The 25,761-nt window shown below is 40.3% G+C and overlaps 1 protein-coding gene across 6 annotated transcripts in view; it reads right to left on the reverse strand.

Moving 5' to 3' along the window:
• Window positions 1-25,761, reverse strand: part of ATP8B4 (ATPase phospholipid transporting 8B4 (putative)) — a 216,460-nt gene that overhangs the window by 23,838 nt on the left and 166,861 nt on the right. For all 6 annotated transcript variants that reach the window (XM_045528911.1, XM_045528919.1, XM_045528900.1 and 3 more), the window contains 3 exons: window positions 20,785-20,932; window positions 17,816-17,999; window positions 17,031-17,254 (listed from right to left, as the gene is read on the reverse strand). In XM_045528911.1, coding sequence (XP_045384867.1) covers window positions 17,031-17,254; window positions 17,816-17,999; window positions 20,785-20,932 — 556 coding nt within the window. The remainder of the gene's footprint in view (window positions 1-17,030; window positions 17,255-17,815; window positions 18,000-20,784; window positions 20,933-25,761) is intronic.

Raw genomic sequence — 25,761 nt, forward strand, 5'->3', positions numbered from 1 at the left:
CCTACACTCTGCCTCTTATCAGTTACGCTGCCTTAATGGGATACTAGATCTTTCTAAACGTCAATTTCTTTACCTCCAAAGTGATGCCATGCCCTCCAGCCGTGTGGCAGTACCATAAAATAATACATGCGGCACACCTAACACAGTGCTGGGTCATATGATGCCCTGGACCCTCGTGGTGGGTTGCTATTTTGTTCTCCAGCTTTTCAGTGGTTTATAATTAGTCCAGTTATCTGATCTAAGTGATAACCAAAGGGTTCGCTAAAATATTCAGAAGGAAGTACAGAAATGAGCCTATTTCTATCCTGTGTTCAAATGGAGAGCTTTTTCTTGGGAGTGGTTTGAAGAAAGGTGGGCGTGAAGCCAGATGCTCACTATACTGGGTATAAACAAGCAAGACAATAAAAACATCCCCACACACCTATGTAGAATAAGTTACACAAGACTTCCTTGCATGAGCCTCACTAAAAGTCAATGAGGCATGTGGAACAGACATTATTGCTGGTGAGTACACAGAGGTGTTGAAGCAGAAACTTTCAGTTACATCACTTATTACAGGCAAGGGTAAAATTCAAAACCTATTTCTCCAGCTCCTAACCAATGCCCGTTCTACCACTCTATCATTCACTCATTCATTCATTCAATATTTATTGAGAAACTGCTATGTGCCAGGTACTAGGTTCTAGGCAATAATAATTCACCATAATCAATCATAAAAATTCCTCACGAAATTTATGTTCTAATGGCAGAAAAGGGGGACAGACAATATTCAAGAATAAATTTTATAAAGAGGGGGAGGAGTGAGTGAGTAAGTTAGTTAGAAGGTATTAAATGCTACGGAGGAAAGTGGATACAGAATGGGGAGGGCTATAATTGTAATAAGGTGATTGCAGAAGCTCTCACTGAGATGTGACATTTGAGATAAGAGCTGAAGGAAAGAAGGGATCGATATGCGGCTTTCTGGGACAGGAGCATTCTATACTGCAAGTAGATCCCACGAAACATCCCTAAGGCAAGAAAGCGCTTGGTATGCTCAGAGAACAGCAAGGTGGCTGGTTGGGTGGAGCAGAGTGACCTATGGGGAGAATAATGGAGGTCAAGATGTAAGCTAGAGAATCCATGTAGTTAACTATGGGTTATTCCCTAAGTGAAATGAGAAGACATCAGAGGATTTTAAGCAAAGGAGCAACCTGATCTGATTTACATTTTAACAGTATCACTCTGGACACTGTGCCAAGACTAGACTGGAGGCAATGGTGGAAGTGGAAAAGAGGCATAAGCTTATGACTCAGAATAACCATTTCTAATAACTAATTTTATGTTCTCTGCATGGTAATTCCCTTTTGTTATTCTCTGAGTCCTATCAGTTTCATCACCTGGTTTGAACTCTGCTGTAAGGATTTGAAAAGGGGGACTATGTCCAGTGATACACTGATAAATGTTTAACAACTGGCTCTTAAAAAAAAAACGCCCTGATTTGCAACATTTGCCGATTTCCATGGTGTAAATATTCCTCCATGACTGATTTCAAGCCGTGATGTCACCAAATGTGGATTTGAGAAGAGATATGTGATAGCACATCATTATATAATATTTCTACTGTACAAACCCAATATAAATAACATCAAGAGCATCAATAGTAAAACATAGTAAAATAATTAGGAAGTAATTAAATTTGAGTTTTTTGTCTTTAATATAATTTAAATTATAAGTTTATATAATTCAATTTTTAACAATGGCTAAATTTAACCACTGGCTCACAAGATTCCTGAAAATTTAAGTCAGCTCTTGTGACCAGTATGGGCCAGCTCTAATATGCCACAGCCCATGTCCATGCTGGGAGCAAAATGGTACAAGACAGCAACAGCCACCAGAAGGATAATGGACTCAATGTGGCAAGAGAGCATCTGCAGAAGGTCAGGCCAGTAGCCCAGAATGCTAGGCAACATGACAATAGATTGGAAAAGCTTGCTGGCCCTCCCTGGAAACCCGCCGCATACCTTAGCAAAAGTATCTGGAACAATCCTGAATTTATGGTACTCATGCAGGATGGGGGGCATGTGCTATAACAATTGATCCATACCAAAGTTCTCACTGAAGATAACAAAAAAAAGCATCTTCATCAAAGCATCAGTGAACTAAAAAGATAGTGGGGAATTACCTATCAAGATCAAGGAGAGAACTAGAACTTGACACCTACCTCAAGGCCTAGGATGATGTTATCTTTCTCCAGAGACTATGTTTATTACCTTCTACCAGCTGCTGAGGACACGATGAAGGCCTGATATTTTCCTGGCCAGCCAACTGTCCTGCTAGAGTAGAGTCTGTGACCCTACGGTTGGGAGGCTGCCCTTGATTCCAACCCAGAGTAGAAAGGGTTTCATCAGGATCTCTCCCCTTGGTGGACACTGAACCTTGTCCTTTCAGCCCAGGAAACTACCAAAAGCACAGCCTCGCCTCTCAGTGGCCTCTGTAGATCATCAACACTCCCTGGGTACATGGCCCCAAACAGTGGAACCCTGCGGCACACCGGCCCAGAGCAGTTGTAACTGGGTCCCAGATTCCAACTCCTTTCTACCCCAGGAGTCCACCAAAACTGTAGCTCAGCCTCTGTTTCTTCCTTCTGATGAGTGAATGTGTCCAACTCTACTTCTAGACATATTTGTTCACAAATGTTTGCCTTTGTACACCCAGATACATATAAAAAATACTCATAGCAGCATTGGTCATAATAGTCCAAAACCAAAAACAACTAAAACATCCATCAGGAATGGAGAAACACATTGTAGTATATTGATATAATGGAATACTATAGAATAATGAAAAGCAAGGAACTATAGCTATATCCAAAAACACAATTGAATAAAAAATACATATAATACTGAGCAAGAGAAGCCAAACACAAAAGCATAACTCCATTTAACTAAAGTTTAAAAGCATACAAACCTGTTCCATGTTGTTTGGGGATTACTACTCATATGGCAAAATTATAAAACAAAGCAAAAAAGTGACTATAAAATGTCAGGGTAGTGGTTACCTCTAGCAGGTTGGAAAAGAGGTATGACAGGAGAAAGCGAGAGGAGCTCTGGGGTGTTTGGCAATGTCCTATTCTCTTGCGCTGGATCACAGTACTTGGGTGTTTCCTTTTACAATGATTTGTTAAGCTGACATTTATGGACTATGTACTTCTTGTAGATTTATTATATTTTACAAATAATAATAAAAGGTAAACATGTGACCTTCTTTCAGAGTCTCAGCCTGGTGAGACTTTGGAGACTAGGAGGACTTACAAAATCCTGATGCCCAGGCCCATTAAATCAGTACCTGTGGGAGTGGGGTCTAGGTGTTAGTAGTTTTCAAATTTTCCTGGGTAATTCCAACGTGAAGCCAAGATTGAGAATTACACTCAGTCCCATTTTTAAAAAATAATAATAAAGCAGAGCAGCTGACATAAATCCAATATGACCCTTTGATGATGGCATCTAACTCTCATTCCTCTACTATATCAAACCATTTCATGACTGCAGTGTGGAAAATAAAAGACGGGGAGAAAGCAGCTAAACTCAGGCCTTGTGGCCCTGGGTGGAGCCTGGTGCTACCAAATCACTCCACCCTCCATCTCATCTACCACCCAACTTCCACTCACTGAGAAAAGATGACTTCAGGTACAAGAAAAAAAGAAAGACTCTGAGAAATTATGGCATACTAAATTGTGAGTAGCTGACAGTCTGTGTAAAGTGCCCTCATCACACACTGGCTGGCATTAACACCTACAATTACTTGACTGCAGCATTCGTCAACTGGCACTGAGATTTGAAGCCTCATTTCACAACCGGTGCAGAGAGGGCAGGAAGGGAAAATCAGCTGGAGTAAAGTTTCAGTGAGTTTCTGCAATTTCTTGGAAGAGCGTTTGCTGCCACTCAGAATCGCAATCACAAAAAGAAAGAATAGCTGACATTTACTAAACAGCTACGCTGTGCCATTTTAAGTGCTTTACATATATTAGCTCACTAAATTGTAACAACCCTGTGAGACAGGTACTATTAACTGTCCCCAGTTTACAAATGGGGAAACTAAGGCCTATCAAGGTTAGGAGATTGCCCAATATCATACCTCGAATACAAAGATTTTCTAAGTGTGGTGCAGGGACCTTTTAGGGATCCACAATGTCAAAACTATTTTCACAATAATACTAAGTACTTATTTGTACTTTTACCTCATTCTCTCATGAGTGTAAGACTTACGCTATCACAGATGACTAAATGCAAGAGATGACATGAGAAGCCAGCTCTCTTCCATTATGCCAAATGGTTTTCTAAAAGTATGAAAAAATGGCACTCCTCTCATGAACTGTTTTTGTTTTGAACCATATAGCCATTTTTCTTAAAAATATGTTATTTTTGTAAAGATGTCATGGGTTTATTATTTTTTAACAAATTAATAAAAGAGCATTTAAATATTTTTCTTCACTTTTATTTCTAAGATGATAAATATTGATAGATAAGGTCCTGAGGTCACAAAGTTTGAGAACTGCTGGCCAAGCAAGTGTCAGAACCAAGTTAAAGCCGATGGACCTTACTGTCCACATCACTGACCACTGCATGAAACCTCCTTGCTCAATCAGTGGTATCATTTGGCAAGTGGCCTTGAAGGCTTTTTTCCTCACTTTGCTTTATGTAGTTGAAAGCATACACTAAATACAATTTTATATGCTTTTTTGTCATTTAAAATGATAACATTATCATTTACCCAGGTTAAAACCCTCCAATATCTTCCCACTTTACTTGGAATAAATCCAGACTCTCTCCTCAACATGACCTAGAAGCCCTCCCTCATCCTGTGCCTGCCGCCTGCCTCTCCAACTTCTCACCGCACTCTGCCCTCACTCACTGAGCTGCAGCTTCACTGATCGTCCTTCTCCAACTTTCCAGGCTCATTTCTGCCTCAGGACATTTGTACTTGCTGTGCCCTCTGCCTGGAATACTTTAACTCAAGGTATTCATATGGAAGGTTCCTCCCAAACACTCGGGTCACAGCTCCAATGTGACCCTCTCAATGAGACCTTCACATTACTCAGTCCTTTCTAAATAACAATTCTAAAACTGTTATACTGATTTACTTCTGTATTATCTGTCTTTATCCCACTAGAATATTATCTCCATGAAAACAGAGACCTATTCACAACTATAATTCTAATGCCTAGAGCAGTATCTAGCCAATGGTAGGTACTGTATAAATATTTGAATTAATTATCTTACAACTTTTATAAATGTTATGTATTTAAACTCCTACTAGGCATGCCCCTGCAGATGTGCCACAGAGTCCTGACACTTACTGAGACCTGAGCTCATCCTCACATCCCCTTAACCAGGCCCACCTCTTGTGTTTGCTATATCAGTTTCTGACCACATCTACCCCAGTATCCAAGTCAGAAATCTGAGATTTCTCCCTCTCTAACACCCCACATCAAATCACTCCCCAAACATGTCTGATGGCTTGTGTTCCTGCCCAAGCCATTCTCCACTCTGGGACTCTCCTGTTGTCCTCTCTGCTGGGGTGCCCATCCTCTTACTTCTCATCTGCTTCACTGGGATTGATCCTTGAAGGGTCAGCCTGCGGAGGTTAGGGGGAAGGTCTTCCAGGAAAGCTTCCTGAGCCCTGCCCACTCCCAACCTCCAGGGTTGGGTTTCAGGCCACTCATTAATAGTGTCATGTCACCCTACAGCTCACTGCTTCATAGTTATCAATTTATGATTATTTATGTACTGGTTCCTAGCCCCACCACAGTGGACTGTGAGCTCCTTGAGAGCAGGTTATATGACTTCCTCATCTATGGGGCCCAAGAGCCTGACGGTGCCCAGCATGTGATAAGTACTCCATAAAAGGAAGCTGGTGATTTAAGGGTAAGGGCTTTGGAGTCGGCAAACAAAACATGTGGACTTGGTAAGATATTCAGTCTCACCATTAGGCTCTTAGTTTCCTTGGCTATGAAACGGGGATTACAGGGAGGCTGTGGGTATTCAATGAGACGAGGTAGATGCCAGTATAGTACCTCGATAGGTGAGCACCATATTATAGGAGGAAGAAAGGAGGGAGGGAGGAGCATGCAAGGATTCAAGCTTCAGATGATCTATTTAATGGGTAGATAAAAGGCACATTTCCCACTAATTACATTTTGTATGAAGATATCATTCTTTATTGAAAGAACTAACTATAGGCATTTATTTCTATAATAAACTACTGTATTCACAAGAACAATAGAAAATTAGAACAAGATTTAAAGAAAAATGAATACCTTGATATAATCAAGCATTTTCCTCATGAATACTTAATTATATAAATCACTATTCACTCTAATTCTGGTTTTGTCTCGGGCTTTACCAAAACGTCTTAACCTGAGTCATTCACCTTAGAAACGACCTGTCCCAGTTATGGGCATTGGCTTAGCACACTTTAGGCTTCAGGGGCTTTCATAGAAATTAAAGCCACAAGCAGTATTTCTTCTGCAACAGGTTTCTTCCCCTTGCAAGAGATCTCCGATTACTCAAATAGTTATCCTAGTAAATGCCCCACTTCTTACAGTCCTCAGATCCCCTTGGGAAATGTATAAGGCCCCCCTCTCTGGTGACTGGGACAGGCTGAGAGGGGAACACGAGCCCAGATGAGGACCCATCGACCCTGTGCCTGTTTCTCCCTCTCCCACCTCTGCCCCAGCCCCTGCCCCTACAGACACATGGGCTGACCAGATGCCTGAGGAGGGGGCAAGGCGATGATTCTTTTAGAGTCTCTGGGCCGACACTCTGGTTTTGGATGACACAAATTGTTTATGTAAACAAGGGTCCCACAAAAAATATTTGTCCTAGGGCTCCCCATACTCCTAGGGGCAACCAGGCCACTTCTACTTCCAAAATTTCTGTTCCTCATCGCCAATGTTCTGAATAAGAGAGAACAGCCATGCTCCTAGAAGATGCCACTAGTCTGCTTAGAACCCTATACGTGTCTTTTCACAGAAAAGGGAAAAAACGGGGGAGGAGAGTTCATTTTTCCAACCTCACTGTTTTCCTATTTAAGGAAAGCTTCTCCTTGCTCCCTTCTTTGTGGGAGCAATTTATCACCCTGACCAACCATTTTATACAGAGTAAAAATACTCCAGCTACAAATTACAATCTACAAACAGTTTGGGGAACACAAAATCTATGACTTATAGAATAACACATTCAAATAAACCTGAATAAGGTTCTTAAACAGCTACAGAGGGGCTTTTCGCTCCGAGACCATTGGCCTTGTGCATGGGGCAGCCTTGCTGAAAGAACAGGAAATACCTAATCCCACCGGTTCCCCAGGACCAGCTAAAGATCAAGCTGCCGTACCCCAGGCATCCTGCAGGAGTTCTGCTCTGCACACCTGAAAAGACCTGAATGGATGGAAGAGAGATGTAAATCTCTCTCTTTCAGAATTGTTTTTTGAGAATCTGCTTTCACAGTGTTCCTGAGTAAACAGCAGGAGAACGAGCCACAGCCTCAACCGTCTTGAGGGCAGAGTCACATCTCCTGCGACAATCCCATCTCCGAGGAAAGGGGGAGAAACCAACTCTTGGACTTTGACATCCTGCTGCCGCCTCTGTTATCAACTGACAGTCATCACTGTTTCTCTTCATCCCCCTTAAAATCAGCAAGTCACCTGCCCTCGCTGCTGGCACTCCATCCCCTTGTCTTTCCTTGGGATGCCACGCCACCTCCCTGCTCTCTCCCTCTCTTTCCTCTCTCTCTCTCTCTCACTCTCACTCTCTCATTCTCTCCCTCTCCTCTAAAATGATAAAATAAACATTTTTACTTTCATATATCCTAATCTCTGCATGAGAAATCTTTCTGCACCCACACCATGAGCACCTACTAAGCTTTCCACCCTGACACGAGGCCCTAGCGCCTTGTTCAAATAAAAGATGAGCTAACTCCCTCTTTGGAGACGTGTATCCCCTTTTGCTGTGTGTTCCAGAGGAAAGCTCTATAATGACCTTTTTTATTGTTCTTAAAAAACGTTTGTCATTTAAAGAAAACACATTGCGGAACAACTATGAGGGGCTCGGCCTCGGCACATCTGTTACCGATTTGCGTAATTAGCAGAAACCCACCAGCAGCACCCAGGAGGAACGACCCGAGCCTGAGCGCCCGCCCCACCCTGGGTTTTCCACGGAGCACATCTGGAAGGCGAGGGGGAGAGGAGCCAGGTGGAGACAGGATCGCAGGTAACCAAACCCACGAAGTCATCAAAGCCTAGAGATTAGTCGCACTCTTTCACGTCACTTTCCAAACTTTTCACTGTGAGTTTTCTTATATTGTTTGACAGAACTAAAGTTTTTCCAGCCTTGACAAGATAATTGCTTCCATATCACAGCAGAATTAAAAAAAAAAATACACAGCTCCATATCTCACTGACAATGATAAATTGTCATCAGATAATATCATCACACAAGTACACAGTGCCAGTAGTTGCGTCGTTTCAAGCGTTAATTTTCTAAGTAGGGCCTCAACCAATTGTTTTCTGGCTCTATCCCTGGTAGGGGACAGCTCAACTTTATGAAAAATCCTGAGGAGATAGGATGCTTTTAAAATAAGTTACAGGTATAAATAATGAACACAAATCCATGGTGAACTCCATCAAAATCACGCAGGTTTCAGTAATAGATTGGGATAAAACATGTCCTCATAAAGGATTCATGATTCAGTTTAGTGATTTAATCTCCTTTTCCAAACCCCTCTGGTCCAGAAATTTGGTTAGAAATCTTATTAGGACAGATTATATTTATTAATAATTTCTCTCTTAGTGGCAGTTCAGTTGAAGTGTTTGCCAGAAGAAGGTGGCCTCAAAGCTTCCAGATGATTCTAGAAAACAGTTTGTCTAGGGATAGACCTGTCCTTCCTACATGTCTAAGCAGTGGGAGACACCCCCAAGACATTAGCTCTGTCTCCTCAGCTTAGTCATAGCAGGCTGTCTCTGGAGGTTTCTCCTTTAGATTCCAAATGAAGCAAACATTTGCTGATCAGGCGTTGAGGGAAGACAGCTTAAAAATGAAATAAAAGGACCTAGCCACTAGCTATTCCAAGTTTATGACAAATCGACGGCCACTTATCAAGCAGAGTAGGCCGAGCACTGGAGAGGACTCAGCAGCCTTGAGTTCCAGTCCCAGCCATGCCCACCGCTAGTCCTCAGCCCTTGGGGCACTCAGGCTCCTGCCCTGTAAAATAAGGGACCGGGCTCGATATCTCTGTAATTCCCTGCCAGAGCAAAGGTTCTAGGTTTTGACAAGATATGCACTTTTTGTTCTTTGTCCTCACTGTTTCTCCCAGGAAAGTCTACCCCGCACAGTAAACAGAAGGAGTCTGGTCCCTCCCAGGCAGATTCAGTCTCCGTGTGTCCCACAGCAATCATGACAGAGGAGAGGTACTGAAGTTGGCCAGAGGAAATTCCCTAAACCAAGCACAGCCCAGCCTGCACCCCATCACCACCCATCCGAGAGGCCCTGTATGCCACTGTCCCACAGGCCGTGAATGGTGCCCCCCCCAGGGCCCTCTTGGAGCCTCACACCCCACAGCTGGATGAGCCTGCACATCCGCCCCAGCCCACCTACCGGATGGAATCTACAGGAGCTATCTTCAGAGAACAACAGCCTGGAAAAAATTCACCAGGCCCTAAAGACAGGCCAACGTAGTAAAGAAATAGCACATGTCGGTTCATTAAGTAATTAAACTGGTGTTTTTGAAAGTCAACATCGTGTCTGAAAAAAACGCAGTCTGTTTACATTTGGTCGGATGTTTTCAGCTGCAGAATGGATTATTTCAGAGCAGTCTGTTGAGAGGTGCAGGGAAGAATATTTAGGTGCTCATGAGTCATGCTGGGATTTGACAAGGTTGGCCCCAAGACATGGCTCATCGATGACAAATTTACTTCAAAAACACTCTTGGTAGAGAAATAACAGAAAGGTGACTATAAAGCTATTCCACATTAGTTTCACATTTACGAAAATAAAATGGTTCCCGCACCGTAAGTTCTCTGAGGGCAGGGTCTGCTTCCCCCCTGCCCCCTGCCATTCACTCTGGTGTCCCTGGAGGCCATCAGAGCACCTGGCCCTAAATCGGCACTCAGTTTATTAGTGTTAAATGACTGAGCATTCAAAAACTATAGGTCCTTTGTTGCAGAATGTATGTGAGTCTCACTTTTGCCAGGATTGGACAGAGAAAATGACTGAAGATTAGGCCTCCCCAGGAATGACCTCTAAAGAGATGCCTGCTGTTACTGCATCTGCCCGACCCTGGAGTTTTTATTACTGGCTCCATTTCACCATGGAGCTTTCAACTCTATTGAAGCAATTTAGGAGAGCAATGGCAGGGGGTAGGAAAACCTCAGATGGCCGACTTTACTTAAAAGACTAGAAGTGAGCAGCTATCTAATGGGCTTTAGGGGCTAAGAAAGCCTCATCACCCAACACGGGGCTTTGGAGGCCAAAACCAGTAATATTATCTTGATGGGGTGGGGGTGGGGAGGGAGCATGACTGTGAAAATAGCCCCCATTCAAAAATTCTCATTCTCTGTAGAACAGTGTTCCCCGAAATATATTGTTTTCTTTTCACTTGCCTCGTTTACGGCATATTTTGCTTAGAAAAACAGGGCTAAGAAGAAAAGCCAAAACATTTTTCAGTTTAAACCTGTTGCTAATCAGGCCCTTCCAGTGAAAAACAGGGAATGGAAAAGACACAGTGATCCCTGCCAATCCCAATTCCACACCCGAATCGACCTCGTAGCCAGTTTTCAGTACCACTAACACGCCAGGCCACTCACACGTGGCGTGGGGCTGAGAAACACCGGAGCCTCCATCCTGATAGTGGTGAGACACCTGTTCTAGAACAGGCTTCTGGCTGTACACAGTACTGCTTAGTACGATCCCCCTTCAATGCCATTCGGTTTTTAAAAGGTATTTCTGAATGAGTTGGTGTTAAACAGAATTTTAGAAATTAGAAGGAGATTTCAGCTAACTGCAAGTCAGTTGGAAAGTGTATAAGGAGAGGGATTTTCCTCCTTTTACGCTACAGTCTCACACCTTCACACCAACCAGCCCCTGAATCGCTGCAGTTAGCTAGACTCTCAGGCCTCCAGATCTCCACTTAATTTTGAAAATATTCATTTACTCACTTGCAGACTAATTGAGCCCCCGAAGTCATCCCAGATCCTCACTCATTTCTCCTTTCCCCATGCTCTCATATTATGTTTAATTATAAATTTCTATTAGGCTTGTTTATTTATTTATTTATTTCCCAATAAGATGACTAGTTCTAGGTGGGTAAGGACTTGTCCTATTCATTATTTTGTCTTCTATTCCCAAGATGGCAAGAAAATATTCCTACTAGCAATTTGATGATGTCATGTGACTCACAGATGGGGAGGAAGGAATTATTAAATTAAAAATGATAACATCATAAATATCCAAAAATCAGAATAGTTAAATAATTTATAATAAATCCTATTTCAGGATGTCATTAAGGAAAATAACATTTTTGAAGAATGAAATCAAGAGGGGTTTCTTAAATGTGATAAGCTGTGTCTTTTTAATAAGAAAGATACAAAAGAATATGGTCTCAGTTGTATAAAAGCTGAGATATATTCACATATAAATATTTTTATTAATCTGAAAAAAATTGAGGATAGTAGGAAAGACTTTGCAGGAGTTTAAATGTAAACCCCTACTGTGGGATACAAAACAGGGCTATTTTGTCTCTTGGACAAGAAATTAAGAAAATAGAAGTTTTGAAAGTGAGAAACATAAATAGCCTAATTCCTATGGGGACAGTGTTCTTAGCATAATTCTGTCCTTTGTACTTATTGCTGCTTTCGAAACATTGGAACTAGGATAAATAGCAAGGCAATGTCAGGCTTTGAAATGGTTACTGTAGAAACATCTATTCCAGAATTTCCCAAAGTGGGAAAAAACGTAGCTCCAAGCCAAACGAGTTTAAGTAATAATACCAAATCTCATTGACTCCAAAATACCACTGATTGTAAGAAATACCATTATTGATGCCAAGATTAGACCAAATTGGGAACCTAATATTTCCATAAAGCTAAAGCAACAAAGGGCTAAATCCTCAGTGTGAGAGTAAGGGAGAAAGAAATCTTCGTGCAGAAAGGGACTGTACGAAGGAAACTTGCCTATGCTAGCCTTGCACCAACCAAAGGGAAAGACAAAATATCGCTTCTGAAAACTTGAACTACAAGCTGGTATTCACTGGAATTTGCAATCTGAATTCAAAAAATCCCTGACAAGAGAAAGGGATCTTAGGTTGGCAGCGCCCACAGGGGACTGGCAGAAGCCACACAAGTGTTCTCTTGGAAAAAGTGACTTCCATCCAGACCAAGGGCTATCGTGATATACTTTTGATTGTAAAGACACATCTCAATTTCTATCAAATATGAAAAAATACGTATGCATCTTGGAATCAGTTAAATATGGTAGAGTTTCTTTACATGTGGACTTGTCAGAGCTTTTAATAGACTATTGTGAAGTTTCAAGCTTTGGGAGAGAAGATAGGGAAGTGGGCACGGGAGAAAATATAATTTATTGAAGAGTGGAATTCCCAAATATTATTGTTTGGAAAATATCAAGCAAAAAGCTGATGTAGACCAAGAGGTGACAGTAACCCAAATGTTCACTGATGGATGACTGGATAAACAAAATGTTGTATATACATACAACAGAATGTTATTCAGCCTTGAAAAGAAGGGAAATCATGTCACATGCTACGGCATGGATGAACATTGAGGACATTATGCTAAGTGAAATAAACCAGTCACAGAAGGACAAATACCATATAATTCCACTTATATGAGGTATCTCAAGTAGCAAAACTCATAGAAATAGAAAGTAGGATGACGGTTTCCAGGAACCGAGGCAGTGAGGTAGAAATGGGGAGTTGTCGTTCAGTGGATATGAAGTTTCAGTCGTGAAGAACGAAAAATTTCTGGAGATCTATTGCACAACAATGTGAATATACTTAACACTATTGAACTGTGCACTTAAAAATGGTTAAGTTGGTAAATTTTATATTGTGTAGTTTTTACCACAATTAAAATTTTTTAAATTATTTTTTCCAAAGCTGATATAGAACATGATTATAAAACCTATTTGATACAGTTATTGTAAGTATTGAGCTAATACAGGTAAAACATTTAAACAATGCCTGAAACATAGGAAGTGCTTTTTATAGCTATAGCTACAGTTTGTTTTTAATCCCTATTCGTTGCTGTCAACAATACTATGATTCTACAAAGAAGCTGACACCACAGTATTGATGCCATTATGTGGGTACTGTCACTGACTGGCTGCACTCTTCTCTCCGACAGATGACAATCAATTACCACTTGCCACCCTCTTGACAAGCCTGTCTACTTCTCTGACAAGCCTGGAAATAGAACCTTAAATCCCCCACAACATGAATAGCTAATAAAAATTTGTGAGATCACACTCTGCTATGCCTGCCAAGAACACATCTCTCAGCTATCCCTTCCCTAACCCAGGATTTCAGTCCCAGGAGGCATCTCAGCATGACACATAGGAAGGGCTTAGTGAATGTTTATTAAATGAATGAAAGCCTTAAATAGTGACACCAAAGGACCCTCTCCAGTATAAGCTTGGGTCCCCATTTGATCAGATCATCATAGAAACTGGGGCAAAATACCTAGGAGTCCAGGACTCCTACTCAGAAGCCCAACTGGTCTTATGTGGTGTTTGCTCCTCTGCCTAAAGAAGATATGCCCTGCCCTATATAAATCAGCCAAGAGCCAGGCAAAAACCTGGGAAATCCACTTTATGTCTTTCCTAGAATGAAGTGATATAAAAATAATTAAGACATGTATCACTTGTGGCCCGATTAACTATCATATCATATTAACATTAATATTAATACATCTGAAAAAACATCATTCAGCCTTCTGAATGTCATAACCACATTTAGATCTTAAGACTGAGCTCCTTTGCCACAGTATTGGCCAGGCTGCACACATTTACACAGACCAGACCTACAGCCTGCAGGGATGGCCCTTGGGGCAGGTAGAGTAAGTGGCAATTGTGTGAGAGTGACTGTGGGCAGGTGGGAATGACTCTCCTTGCGGCATTCGCCTCAGACTGGAGAAAGGGCTTTAGAAACACCCAACAACCGTGCCTTCTCTACACCAGGCACCATTCAAGATTTCATTACAGATGTACAGACGGTTTAGATGCACTTCCTTTCCTCCAGGAGCGAATGGTTAAGCCAGATAAGATCATAACAGACCGGCTGAGGCAACCCTCTACCCTGAAACAGACATCCCTTTTCCTCCTGGCCCTATCTTAGTATATACAGGTACAATACACCTCAGGGACGGTGGCTTGCAGAGGGCTGAGAGGATTTTAAACCCTCTGGAAAAATTCAATTTAAGAGGATCAGCTGTTTGCTTAACTGGCCCCTCTGCCTTGCAGAAGATGAATAGGGTCCAGTGTTGACAAAGCAAAAAGTCAGAAGCTTGGATTTCACTCTGGGCTCCGGGTTCAAGAAAGCAGAACTTGGGATATTCTTCCAGACTTTCCAGCCCAGAGGTTCTCAAAGTATAGTCCCCGACCCACAACATCAGCAACTCCAGGGAACTTGTTAGAGATGCAAATTCTTAGCCTCTACCTCAGACCCACTAAGTCAGAAACGCCAGGTCCAGGGCCCAGTGAGCTGAGCCTTAACAATCCTGCAGGTGATTCCCAGGCACGCTGAGGCTTGAGAACCACTGGTCCAGCCCAATTCACCAGTGTAGGAAAGAATACAGTTGGTCAGTGAGGACTGCCATGGATTCAAAATGAAGATTGTGCAATGAACTAGAGTTTTCAGTGTAAAAAACAAAGAAGAGGAAGAAAGGAACACAGAAAAGAAACATGCTATGTTAAATCAAACAGTTTAGAACGCTAATCAGAGACAGGTGATGTGACTTGCAGCGGGGTTCAACCAACAGATACTCACGTCTTTGGAGCAATTATTGTTCTCCCTTGCTGTTCTCTTTTAAAATGTAAATACTGGTGAAAGGATTAAAAATATAGTTGCTTAACATTTGACTCTAACCAATTTTATCAGATTCTAAAAGCAAAGCAGAAAATAATCTAAATGTAGAGGTTAGAAGTCACTGAACATTAGTTTCAACTTCACAGTTCTAGCAAAGACAACTTGGCAGTAAACCTTCCCACGCAAGCTTGATGTGTCTGTAAATATAAGTCATTAACTACTCCTCTGTGTCCTAAGAGGTATAAATGAGGGTTACACTATCCCTTCATAATTGTGTGACTCTTCAGCCTTAAACCTTTGAAATATGAAAATCAGATCTCCCAGAAACACCCCTGAGCAAATAGTCTTGCTTTGATCTTATGTGGAGGGTAAGTCACCAGAGTAGGAAGGCACAAGCCACATTCCTGTGCCTGTCTTTGTTGGACAAAGGTGGAATTATGAGCAGGTAACTATCCCCACCCCCATGCCTGCTCTGAAGTGGCACTAAGATAACTTCTATTTCTGAGTAGCTCAAATCAAGACTCTGCTTTACTTCAATTGTCATGAGAGTACCAACAAGGGCAAAAATATCAACATAGTCTGCTTTTAGTTCTGGGCATGTTATCCTAAAAAGAGAAAATTAGGAATGGGTACAGTGTGCCTCATTTTAGGGGAAAATGTTCAAGACACATTTTCATTACCAAAAGGATTCACTAATCTCCCTCAGCAGTTTTTTTCCTTTCTTTTCTTTTCTTTTTTTTTTTTAAGCCAGGGTCTCTCTCTGTCTCCTGGGCTAGAGTGCAGTGGCGTCATAATAGCTCACAGCAACCTCAAACTCCAGGGCTCAAGGGAGCCTCCTGCCTCAGCCTCCCCAGTAGCTGGGACTGTAGGTGCGCACCACCGTGCCTGATTAATTTTTCTATTTTTTTTGTGGAGACAGAGTCTTGCTGTGTTGCTCAGGCTGGTCTCGAACTCCTGGCCTTAAGCAATTGTCCCACCTTTGGCTGCCAAAGGGCTAGAATTATATGTGTGAGCCACCGTGCCCTCCCTTAGCACATTTAAGAGAATATAAAATGCCAAGATTTAATTCATACTCAATCTATTTGAAATAAAATGATTGAAAAAATTAGCTTCATGAGTATCATTAAATCCAAAGTCTCAAATTGATTAAATCCAAAAAGAGGGAAGAGCAATTGAAGAAATCTCTATAAGAGTTATGGTTACCATTTCATTCTCAAGGAAAATCTTTTTCTTTTGTTATTGTTGCTCAAAATGTTAATGCCATATCTACATTGAAGTTTTTAGTAAAAATTTTTTGTTCATAAGTATGTTTAAATGCTATAGGTTTTACATTTCGCAGTTGATACCTAGAGTCAAAACTTTTCTGATATCCAAGATATGGGGTTAAATAACTGTCCTATAAAATGGATATTAATAGATATAAAAATAGAATCCTAATTTATGAATTTGCTAATTTTTCTTCCTTGCTCCATATTATCTACAGATCAATTTTTAGCTGATGTATTGCTGTCAAAATAGCTTTCATGTCAGAGTATCAATTATTTCTCCTTGATTTAAAACACATTTACTCTCAGGCCATATACATTATGTGTTGGGTAAGTGACCATCTTCCCAGTAATTTCTTTCTTCCTCAACATTTCTTGTTAGTGTTTCTCAGATTTCTGTTCTGAATTAAAACTCTACATCAAGCTTACCTGTCATCACACCAAAACATTTCAATAACAACTAAAAAGATGCACAGGAAGAAGTATTCATTGGTTTTTATGGAAATAAGAAAAGACATAACTTAAATTTGAGCTAAATATGTACTCTTCTTGGGGTCAACTATCAATTATATAATTGCAATACTGTCACTATATCAGACATGTAAAAATGCTATTTATTAGTAAAGAGCTGTGAAGAAGAGTCATTTGTAATTCAGGGCATCTTATAAAAGAAAGAAACATGTTTTTTACCAACCTGGGCTGAGAAACCACAGAAGAAACCAAACCAGAAGTGCACAAGTGTAAATGCAAAATTCTTATAGAAGAAATAGCACAAGAATTTGCACATTCGGAAATAGGACCACCTTCCATGAACAAGGAGAAGTCTTTGGAGATATCTAAACTGTGCAAATGAATAGTCACTGGCTAAGACTGCTTGCAGACCTTCCTGGCCGCTGATGCCAACGCCAATGTGAGCACCTACAAAGGAAAAAAGGAACACTTTCATTCCCAAAACAAGGACACAAGCTCTTTGGGGAACCTGTCATTCTGCTTTTATGTCATTTATTTATAGAAAATTACAGTCATTCCAATCATAATTTTTCACATATATTATCTCATGAAACACTCATGATAGTTAGGTATATATCCTAGTTTTGCAAAAGAGAAAATCAGGCTCAGAAAAGTTCAGTAAATTACACAAGGTTTTACAACTTAAGTGGCCAATTTGGGGTTAAAGTCACATGACAAATAAGGGTCTGTTGTTCTTTCCTCTATGCTACGGCTATTTACTTCCCCAAACAGTATAAGGTGACCAATGCCCTTTTCTATCCTAAAAATACACAAATGATTTAATTAAAGACAAAGAGATGTTGTTATGAATGCTAATAAGGGTGGAAGCATTGGACCCAGAAAGTATCATCCATTTAAAATGACTGGTAAAATTAAATTTTAATGCAATCTAGAGATTACACATTGCCAGATGCTGGCACTGAGGATTCCATGTATGCAGCATGCCCCAGTGAACGAGTATCCTCTTACTTTTAATCATGCTGACGTCATTGGCTCCATCACCAATGGCCAAAGTGACAGCATTTCTGTGCTTCTTCACCAGCTCTACTACTTGGGCTTTCTGGAGTGGTGTGACTCTGCAGCAAATCACCGTCTTACACATGCAGGCGAGTTCTAGGAGATCATTCTTGACATCACTCTCCAGTGCATGGGCCTGTATTATTAAAGAAAAAAATCCAGAAAAAGAACAGGAAACAACCGATGAGAGTCGTAATTTGAGAAGCAAATGTCTTGTTTCTCAACTGACTTCTTTTCTCAAGCACTTCATTCACCTCCAGTCATTGTTGATTCAGGGTTACACAAGCAACAAAAACTAAAGCAATGGGTATTGAACTCCCATTAAGTGCCGAGGAATTTTAAAATTAAAAGAAAAGACACTGCCCTTTGTGGGTCCTCCTTGACACTTTATTGTGCTGCCCTGGAGAGGGAGAGTTAAATGCTGGAAAAGTTCTAGAAACCACAAAAATTAGTGAAAGCAAAAGACAGAACCTATCAACCATCTCACCAAGTTTAGAATGAACTACAAATGACGGTGATTTGTTTGTTCTAAGTGAGAGGCTTTTTGTTTCCTTTGCATTGCTGTTTTGTACAGTTAGTGTTTGTTGTTGTGGTTGTGCGGGCAAGATGAGAAGCAGATGATCTGGAGATTAGCCCTGAAAGAGCATAGGGATTGAAGCCAAGAGAGGCCTGTGCAACAGGGTAGAATGCAACCTGTGTCTCAGACAGGCTTCTCCAACTCCTCTACCCTTGAGGCTATCCAAATACATAAGCACCTTTAGATATGCCAAGAAATTAGTGAAAAAGAGAGTATAGTCCCTTCTCATTAACTGTGCAAATGTTTTCTAGCAAATGTTTCACTGTACATTCTTTGGTAAACACATTAACAGGAAACAGGAATCCACTTAAACTTTGAGTCATTAGTGTCTTTGAGTAAACCTGTTGCAAGACATTCATAGCCCATCACACTCTGGCCCCTACATTCTTTTTCACCTTTAAGTCTACACTTGACTCCTATCATGCCAAATTGCTTGTTTCCCATGATTTCATAGGTTCTTTCTGGCCTCTGTGCCTTTATACTTGTTGTCACCTCTACTTGAAAACATCACTTCCTCCAAGAAGTCTTCTCAGATTTTCCCACAACTAAATGTGTCTCCTTCTATGCTCTCAAAGCATTGTGTTCATTCCTCTTCAATAGTATTTATCACACTACTCTGTGATTATCTCACCCAGCAGACAGCAATCCTTAAAACAAGGACCATGTTCTATTGACATCCTGATCCTCAGACTCTAGCACTGTGACCTGGGCATTCATAATAAATGCTAATGATATGAACGGATGGATAGGTAAATGAACATCCAAACATAACTCTGGTGTAGAAAATTCTCATGTCTAAGCCTATAATTCCTAGGGGAAATTGTGAGTTAGCATCCTCAAATACCACCTTTTCTGAAAGAGAAAGTATGTAACTGGCTCTCTTGCCCAGAATGGTCCCCTTTTCTTTCTTTCTTTTTTATTATCAACAAGTAAAAAACTAGGCTCAGACTCTGAGGGGAAAAGAAAGGTGCCTGATTACATTCTGCAAAGCATCAGGATTTGAGCAAATTGGAATCATGATTTTAAAAACAAAAACAAAGAAAGCTTCTGACCATACTAGCAAAAACATGGTCAATTCTCCTTAAATGAAAAATGACATTTCATGGTTTCATAAGCTTCGGGCTTTGAAGCCGAAGGGGTTCTTGAAGAGCATCTATCTTAGCTCCTTCTCTCAACACATTTAGAGATGGAGAGAGAATAGTATAAACTATCCCCTGAGTACTCTAACTCCACCACACACTGGCTTCTTTGAGCCTCAGAGGAAGTCAAAGCACAACTCACTAGGGACCCTTTCCATATTGTGGCCCCTGGGCAATTCAGCTTGGAGGCCACCAGCACCAAGCCCCAGCCAACAGGCTTATAATTTTCAGTTGCTGTTCATCTGTGCAAGGGAGAAGTTCGTGTCATGTGGACAAACTTTCAGCTGAGCTTGGCCTGCAACTGAGCTCTGTAACTTTCCATGGTGTAGAAGGCAACACATCATTACGTCTGGAGTCCAGCTGGATAATGCTCTAAGCACTAAGAGCTAACAGACAGCTGATCACAAGGGGGAAAACACGATATCTCATATCCAACTCCTTTTGTCCTCTAAGAAATTGTCTACAAGAAGATACATTTATTTTCCAAACTCCAAAGTGAAAAATGATCATCAAAGACAGAGAAAGATGTGAGATTAGCTGTTTGTGCATGTAAGTGATATTTTCACTGGAGTGCAATTGGAGCTTTTGTATTCTAAATTAGAAACTCAGAAGAGCATTTTGATACTTGTTCAAGATTTGGAACCTGAACTACATTAAAAGTACAATGCAAGTTTATTCTATTACGACAAGAACCAGATTTCCTAATCAAAGCAAATTGTTTGGCAGTCCCGTAAAATGCTGCTATTTACAAAAACCACCAGGGGTATCTTAATGGCAATAATTTGGTATAGTAATTATATGAAGGTCAGGTTGTGCTCTGCAAATCACAAACATTAGCAAGAGCAATAATTACAATACATCCTTCCAGTTGCATTATTTTAATTAAATAACTGTGAGATGTGACACTTCCCTTTAGAAAAGCACTTATATAATACTGCTAAGTGGTATACAGTCATTTAGATAAGACTGATAGTCCAAAAATTCAGTATTTCTTCGGAGCCTCCCCTTCACTGTGGTGGTTCTCACAATAATATATGAAATATATATTAGAAGTTCCCCTTTGCAAACAGAAAACCATTGCATATGCCCTGTGTCTAATAGTGTCATTTGTTTGGAAAACACAACAGGAGGTCTCATTATGATTGCACAAAAGAGACGATTACTGGGCGAAGAAAAGAAAGGACAAAAGCCTTAAGCAAACTCACCAAACTGTGGCCATTTATGATTAAGGCATAATCTCCTGTGACTGTTTCTTCTACAACCGAGTCCAGCTCCAGCTGCTGCTTTTTTTCACAAACTGCATGGCCATTGGAAAAACTTCTATTTTGTCCAAACAAAATTTCCTTTGCTTTCCTTAAAAGAGAGAGGGGGGGAAAAGCAAATCATAACAAACTATACAGAGCATACCTATTAACTCTAACAAGAGACTGCCCTAGAGGTAAATTCATTTCATCACTGTTCAGACAGACTATGGCATAAGATCCAGTTTCAGTAAGCAAACTGGATAATTCTTTGTGATGGGAATACCATAGCAAATTTCCAAGTCCAGGATGCAGGAGGGTAAACATAATGAAAACAGAATCATCTTAAACGTTTCAAATTACCTAAAAGCTAAACCACCATCTTGAGTTGGGTTTGAACTAGGGGATAGTTGACAGATTTGGTACGTAAGGTTGTCTGAGCTTCAAGGACTTAAGAACCACAATCTGGCATGCAATATTTTTAAATAATGGAAAGTGAAAGACTAAAGACAACTGATGAAATCTTCTAGGAATTCCAGGGCATCTATATATAAAATAAATTCAACAATTGGAGGTACCATGTGATATGATCTAGCTTAAAACAGTCCTCTGAGAAATACGTTTTTTTAAAAATCTGACAATAAAAACAAATGATGGTATTTACTGAATTGGCATAGTCATTATGATAGACCATTTTAAGCAAAAATTGTACTCATCACATCAAACAATAGAATAAATCTTCTGGGAAAGCAACTACAGACACCAAAGTGTAGAGGGTCAGTCCAAATGGAAACCCCCTCCAAATGTGCTAGATCTAATTAGCAGTAGCTGTAAAACAACCTTGCCCATATCCCACGCATCTCTGCCGTTCAAGAGGAAGATCATATGGTGACAGAGCACCCTTAGAAGTGGCATTTTACTGTTCTCTTCAAAATGGAGAGATGATGTCTTTAATGGAAGGGAAATTTCCTCTCCAAGAACGCTTGGGTAACAGGCTTTGAAGTAACATTGGGCAAGCTGACATGACTACAGAAGCCTCAACCACAAGCAGAGACTACCCGCGACTTGCATTTACAAGTGCCCAGGAGAAAATGCGGAGGAAGTGACAGACAAGAAAGTGAATGTTTTGGCTTATGGCAAAATGAAATGGTCCTCTAAAGGCTCGTCCTGTGTAGAAAACATCTACTAAAATGGTTTTATGCTAAGGCTCCTCTGAAAGGAGAGCATGTCCGCTGTACCAAAACAACCATTTTAGCCCTCAGCTTTCTAATTATTTGAAAATGTAACATTAGTTGTTTACATACTAAGTCAAAAAACAAGAAGAAAAAAAAAAAAACACCTTATCCTCTGGCTCAACATCCCCTTCTGCTGTCCAGGACCGAAATCACATGCTGCATTTATTTAATAGGAACCCAGAGGTCATATGGCTCCAAGGATGATATCATACATTTAGCAATCAGTTTGCAGAATCAAAGTAAAAGATTTATAAAGTCGGAGTGCTACGTGTGAAATTTAGGGCATCACAGTGGGGAGAGGGAGGCAAAGCAGACATGAGAAATCATTTTTATAAGCGGGAGGATCAGACTTTTCCATCAGATAACCATGTCAGGGAATCCTCCCCACAGTCATGAAAATTTACAGTTTCATATAATGAAGAAAGCAAGGGGGACAAGTTCCTTAAAAATGGACATTTCTCGGACAATGTTGCAGAGCTCATAAATTGGGTCTTAAGAAAGCACCACAGGGAAAACATCTCCCAAGGTTTCCTTTTCAGTAAAGTTCTCACTGGCTGTATAAATGACTCAATCTCTGTTTTTCCCCCAGAGAATGAAAACATTCCAAAGAAGGGTGAAGTTCATAAAAGTATTGGCTGAAATTCTATTTACTTAGGATTTTTTTTCCCCCCTAAACTGTCTTCCTAACATCTCACATGAACCCTTTTCCAGGCAGAAAGGGACAGTTTTTCCGCCTCTGCTGAGATTCCCATTGCATTCTCTCTGCTGCGGCCAACGTCTCCTCGCCAGATTGGGCTCTCACGTTTTCAGACCTTTGCCCATGCTCTAGAGCTGTCATTTCTTTTGCTTCCTGGAACATAGCTCTTCAAACACCAGCTGGTTCTCACAAAAACAATTTATTAGGAGGAGGAAAAAGCTACACATGAGTCCCTTCGATGACTATGAACTATACATTTTTGCAGGCATAACACATCATGCTTAACCACAGACTACAAATAACAAATGCGAAAACAAAAGAGGGCCTGTTTTCTCCAGGCTGTGTAATGAAGGCAGTTCGTTACAATGTTGGCACGCAGAAATGCATTAATAGTTGAGGCGACTGTGGCATTCACAGCCCCATGCCACCACAAGCACAGCAAAGCACAGTTAGGCCCGCGCTGGCTTGCATGCAACCTACAAAGAAGAAAAGAGAGGGTGGGAAAAAGCGTCATTCAGTCAGTCCTCTTAGGGCACTCTGTATTCAAACATTGAAAGGATCTGTTAGGAGATGGACGGAAACCACAGCACCATGTTTAAAAGAAGACAATTTGGACTTCGATACAAAAGCTAGAGCTTTGGGCTTGGAACCTCAAGACCTGGGTTTAGGCGCAAGGTTGACATTTCATATGCCCACAGTTGAGTTACCTGACCTCTAGCCACTTGATTAGTCAGTGATAGAGCCAAATTCCTAGCTCTTGGTCCACCACACCAAACTGATCGACACACACAGTCAGCCACAGGCTGCCTCTAGGCTGGACTAAGACATAATGCCAGAGGGATGGTTAAGGGACAGCACTACCCTGTCAACAGTAGAGAAAGGGAGAGAGTACCTGAAATTGTGATTTCAAGCCCCAGCTCCATTCCTAACCATTTAAGAGACCTTTAAGACATTCAACCCCTGAACTAGTTTCATAATTAGAAATTAGGGAAATGTGACCAGTTAATCAGTTTGACTAGTGCCTCGACCTGTCAAAATAGATATCAGCTATGAAAACTTGAACAGCTCACCTGCGTGTAATAGAAGATCTCCAAGATTACTTAAGTGCTAAATTTTATGATTTATGAGAAAAATTTAATCTACTAAAACATTTTGCCTGGGTGACTAGAAGTTAGGAATTAGGACCAAGATGCATTTTTTTTGTCCTGCACAGTATTGTAAAGAATCCCTGATTTTATGGCCACCACGATGTTTCCCTTCACCAAAGGCCCCACCACTCCCTGATGTCTTAGAGATGGCCCAGATCATGTGACTGGCCCTGAGCTATTTGCATCTGAGAACCCTGCTCACTCAAACAAATAACTTTTCACCAAGTAGGTGTTCAGAAACTACCAATGCATATTTTATTGATTAAAGAGGAAACAGCAATTCCTAGGTATATCACTGGGATATTTCTCAGAACCAGTGGAGTGACTTCATGGTTTAGTTAGAGGACATGAATTTTTCTAACAATAAAACATGTCATTAATGCTACCAAAATGAAATATGGAATGAGTTCTCTTGTCAGACCAAGCAAAATTACATTCTTAGTCTGTTTTCCTCTGGGCAGAAGAGATATGTATCAGTGAAATGTAATCAATGCAGTAATCTCCTCAGTGAAATGTAATCAATGCAGTAATCTCAGAAACCATAGCAGGGTTTAATTGTGGCTTTCTGGGCATGCACGTAACACAAAAGCAGGTATGGCAGCAAAATTAACCCAGGATTCAAAGTGTCTAACATGGTTTCATGACACTAAGTTTGAAATAAGCCATCTGCATGATATGCATGAAAATTACATGTCCATGTTTATGTAATAATCTAAACACATTTGATAGATTTAAATATAAGCATTTAGGTTATTCCCTTCCAATAGCTGCTATCACTCAGGTCCTATCCTTTTGATGCACATTTTTTTCCATGAACTCCCACTGAACTCAAGAGCATAACATAAGAAAATGGAATGGTACAAATTTATGATTTCAATATTTCATCCCCAAAGTTATGAATTTAGATGTAAGTGGTAGAGATTAAGAGAATAGAGAGCACCTTCAAGCAATAACTTTTCTTGAATGCTCTTTTTCCACCCAATCCTAATATTAAGGAAATGTATCCTATAAACATATTGATTCCACTTACATAGAATTTTCTATCATACATTGCCTCTCTATCTGAGACTTTAAGAATGGAGTTACCTGCAAGTCAAGGTTGAAATAAAGATTATCTGCCAGTCAGTTGAGCAAGGTGGCCTCAAGGGTTTTGAAATATTGAGTCCAGCTGGAAATTATTTTTTTCCTTCTGAATATTTTTTCTTTCCATTAAAAAATGAAGATAATTTTTCAGCTTTTTTCCTAGTTGTAAAAGCATTACATGAACACCACTACAACTTCAGATAATACAAAGAGCCATAAAGAAGAAAGTAAACATGATCCATAATTCTATCACCCAGAGAGGGAAGCACTGTACATGTTTCAAAGAGCTTGGTAGGTAGGGAGGTGGTGTTTTATACATATATACACATATATACTTTATTTCAGAAAGAAAGGGATCATACGATGCATGATGTTTTGCAATCTCATTTTTCACTTAAAAATATCATGGACATTTTCCAATGTCAATAAATATATAATTGTTTTTAACGACTGCATAATATTCCATTGCATATATATATCATAATATTTAACAAAAATCCCTCATGGCTGGGTATTCGAACTATTTGTAATTTCTATTATTATAATTAATGCAGCAGTAAATATTTCCTTATGTACAAATTCATACATTTGTTCACTTATTTACTTAGAGGAAATTTCTAGAAGTAAAAATCATTGAGTCAAAAGTACACATATATGTAATTTTGAAATATATTGCTAATTTGCCCTCTGAAGAGTTTCCACCAATGTAAACTCCCCAAAACAGTATGTAAATAATTCATATTTCTTCAGATTCCGTCCACATAATGATCATTATGTC

Source organism: Lemur catta, chromosome 1, assembly GCF_020740605.2.
Source record: "Lemur catta isolate mLemCat1 chromosome 1, mLemCat1.pri, whole genome shotgun sequence".
NCBI lineage: Eukaryota > Metazoa > Chordata > Mammalia > Primates > Lemuridae > Lemur > Lemur catta.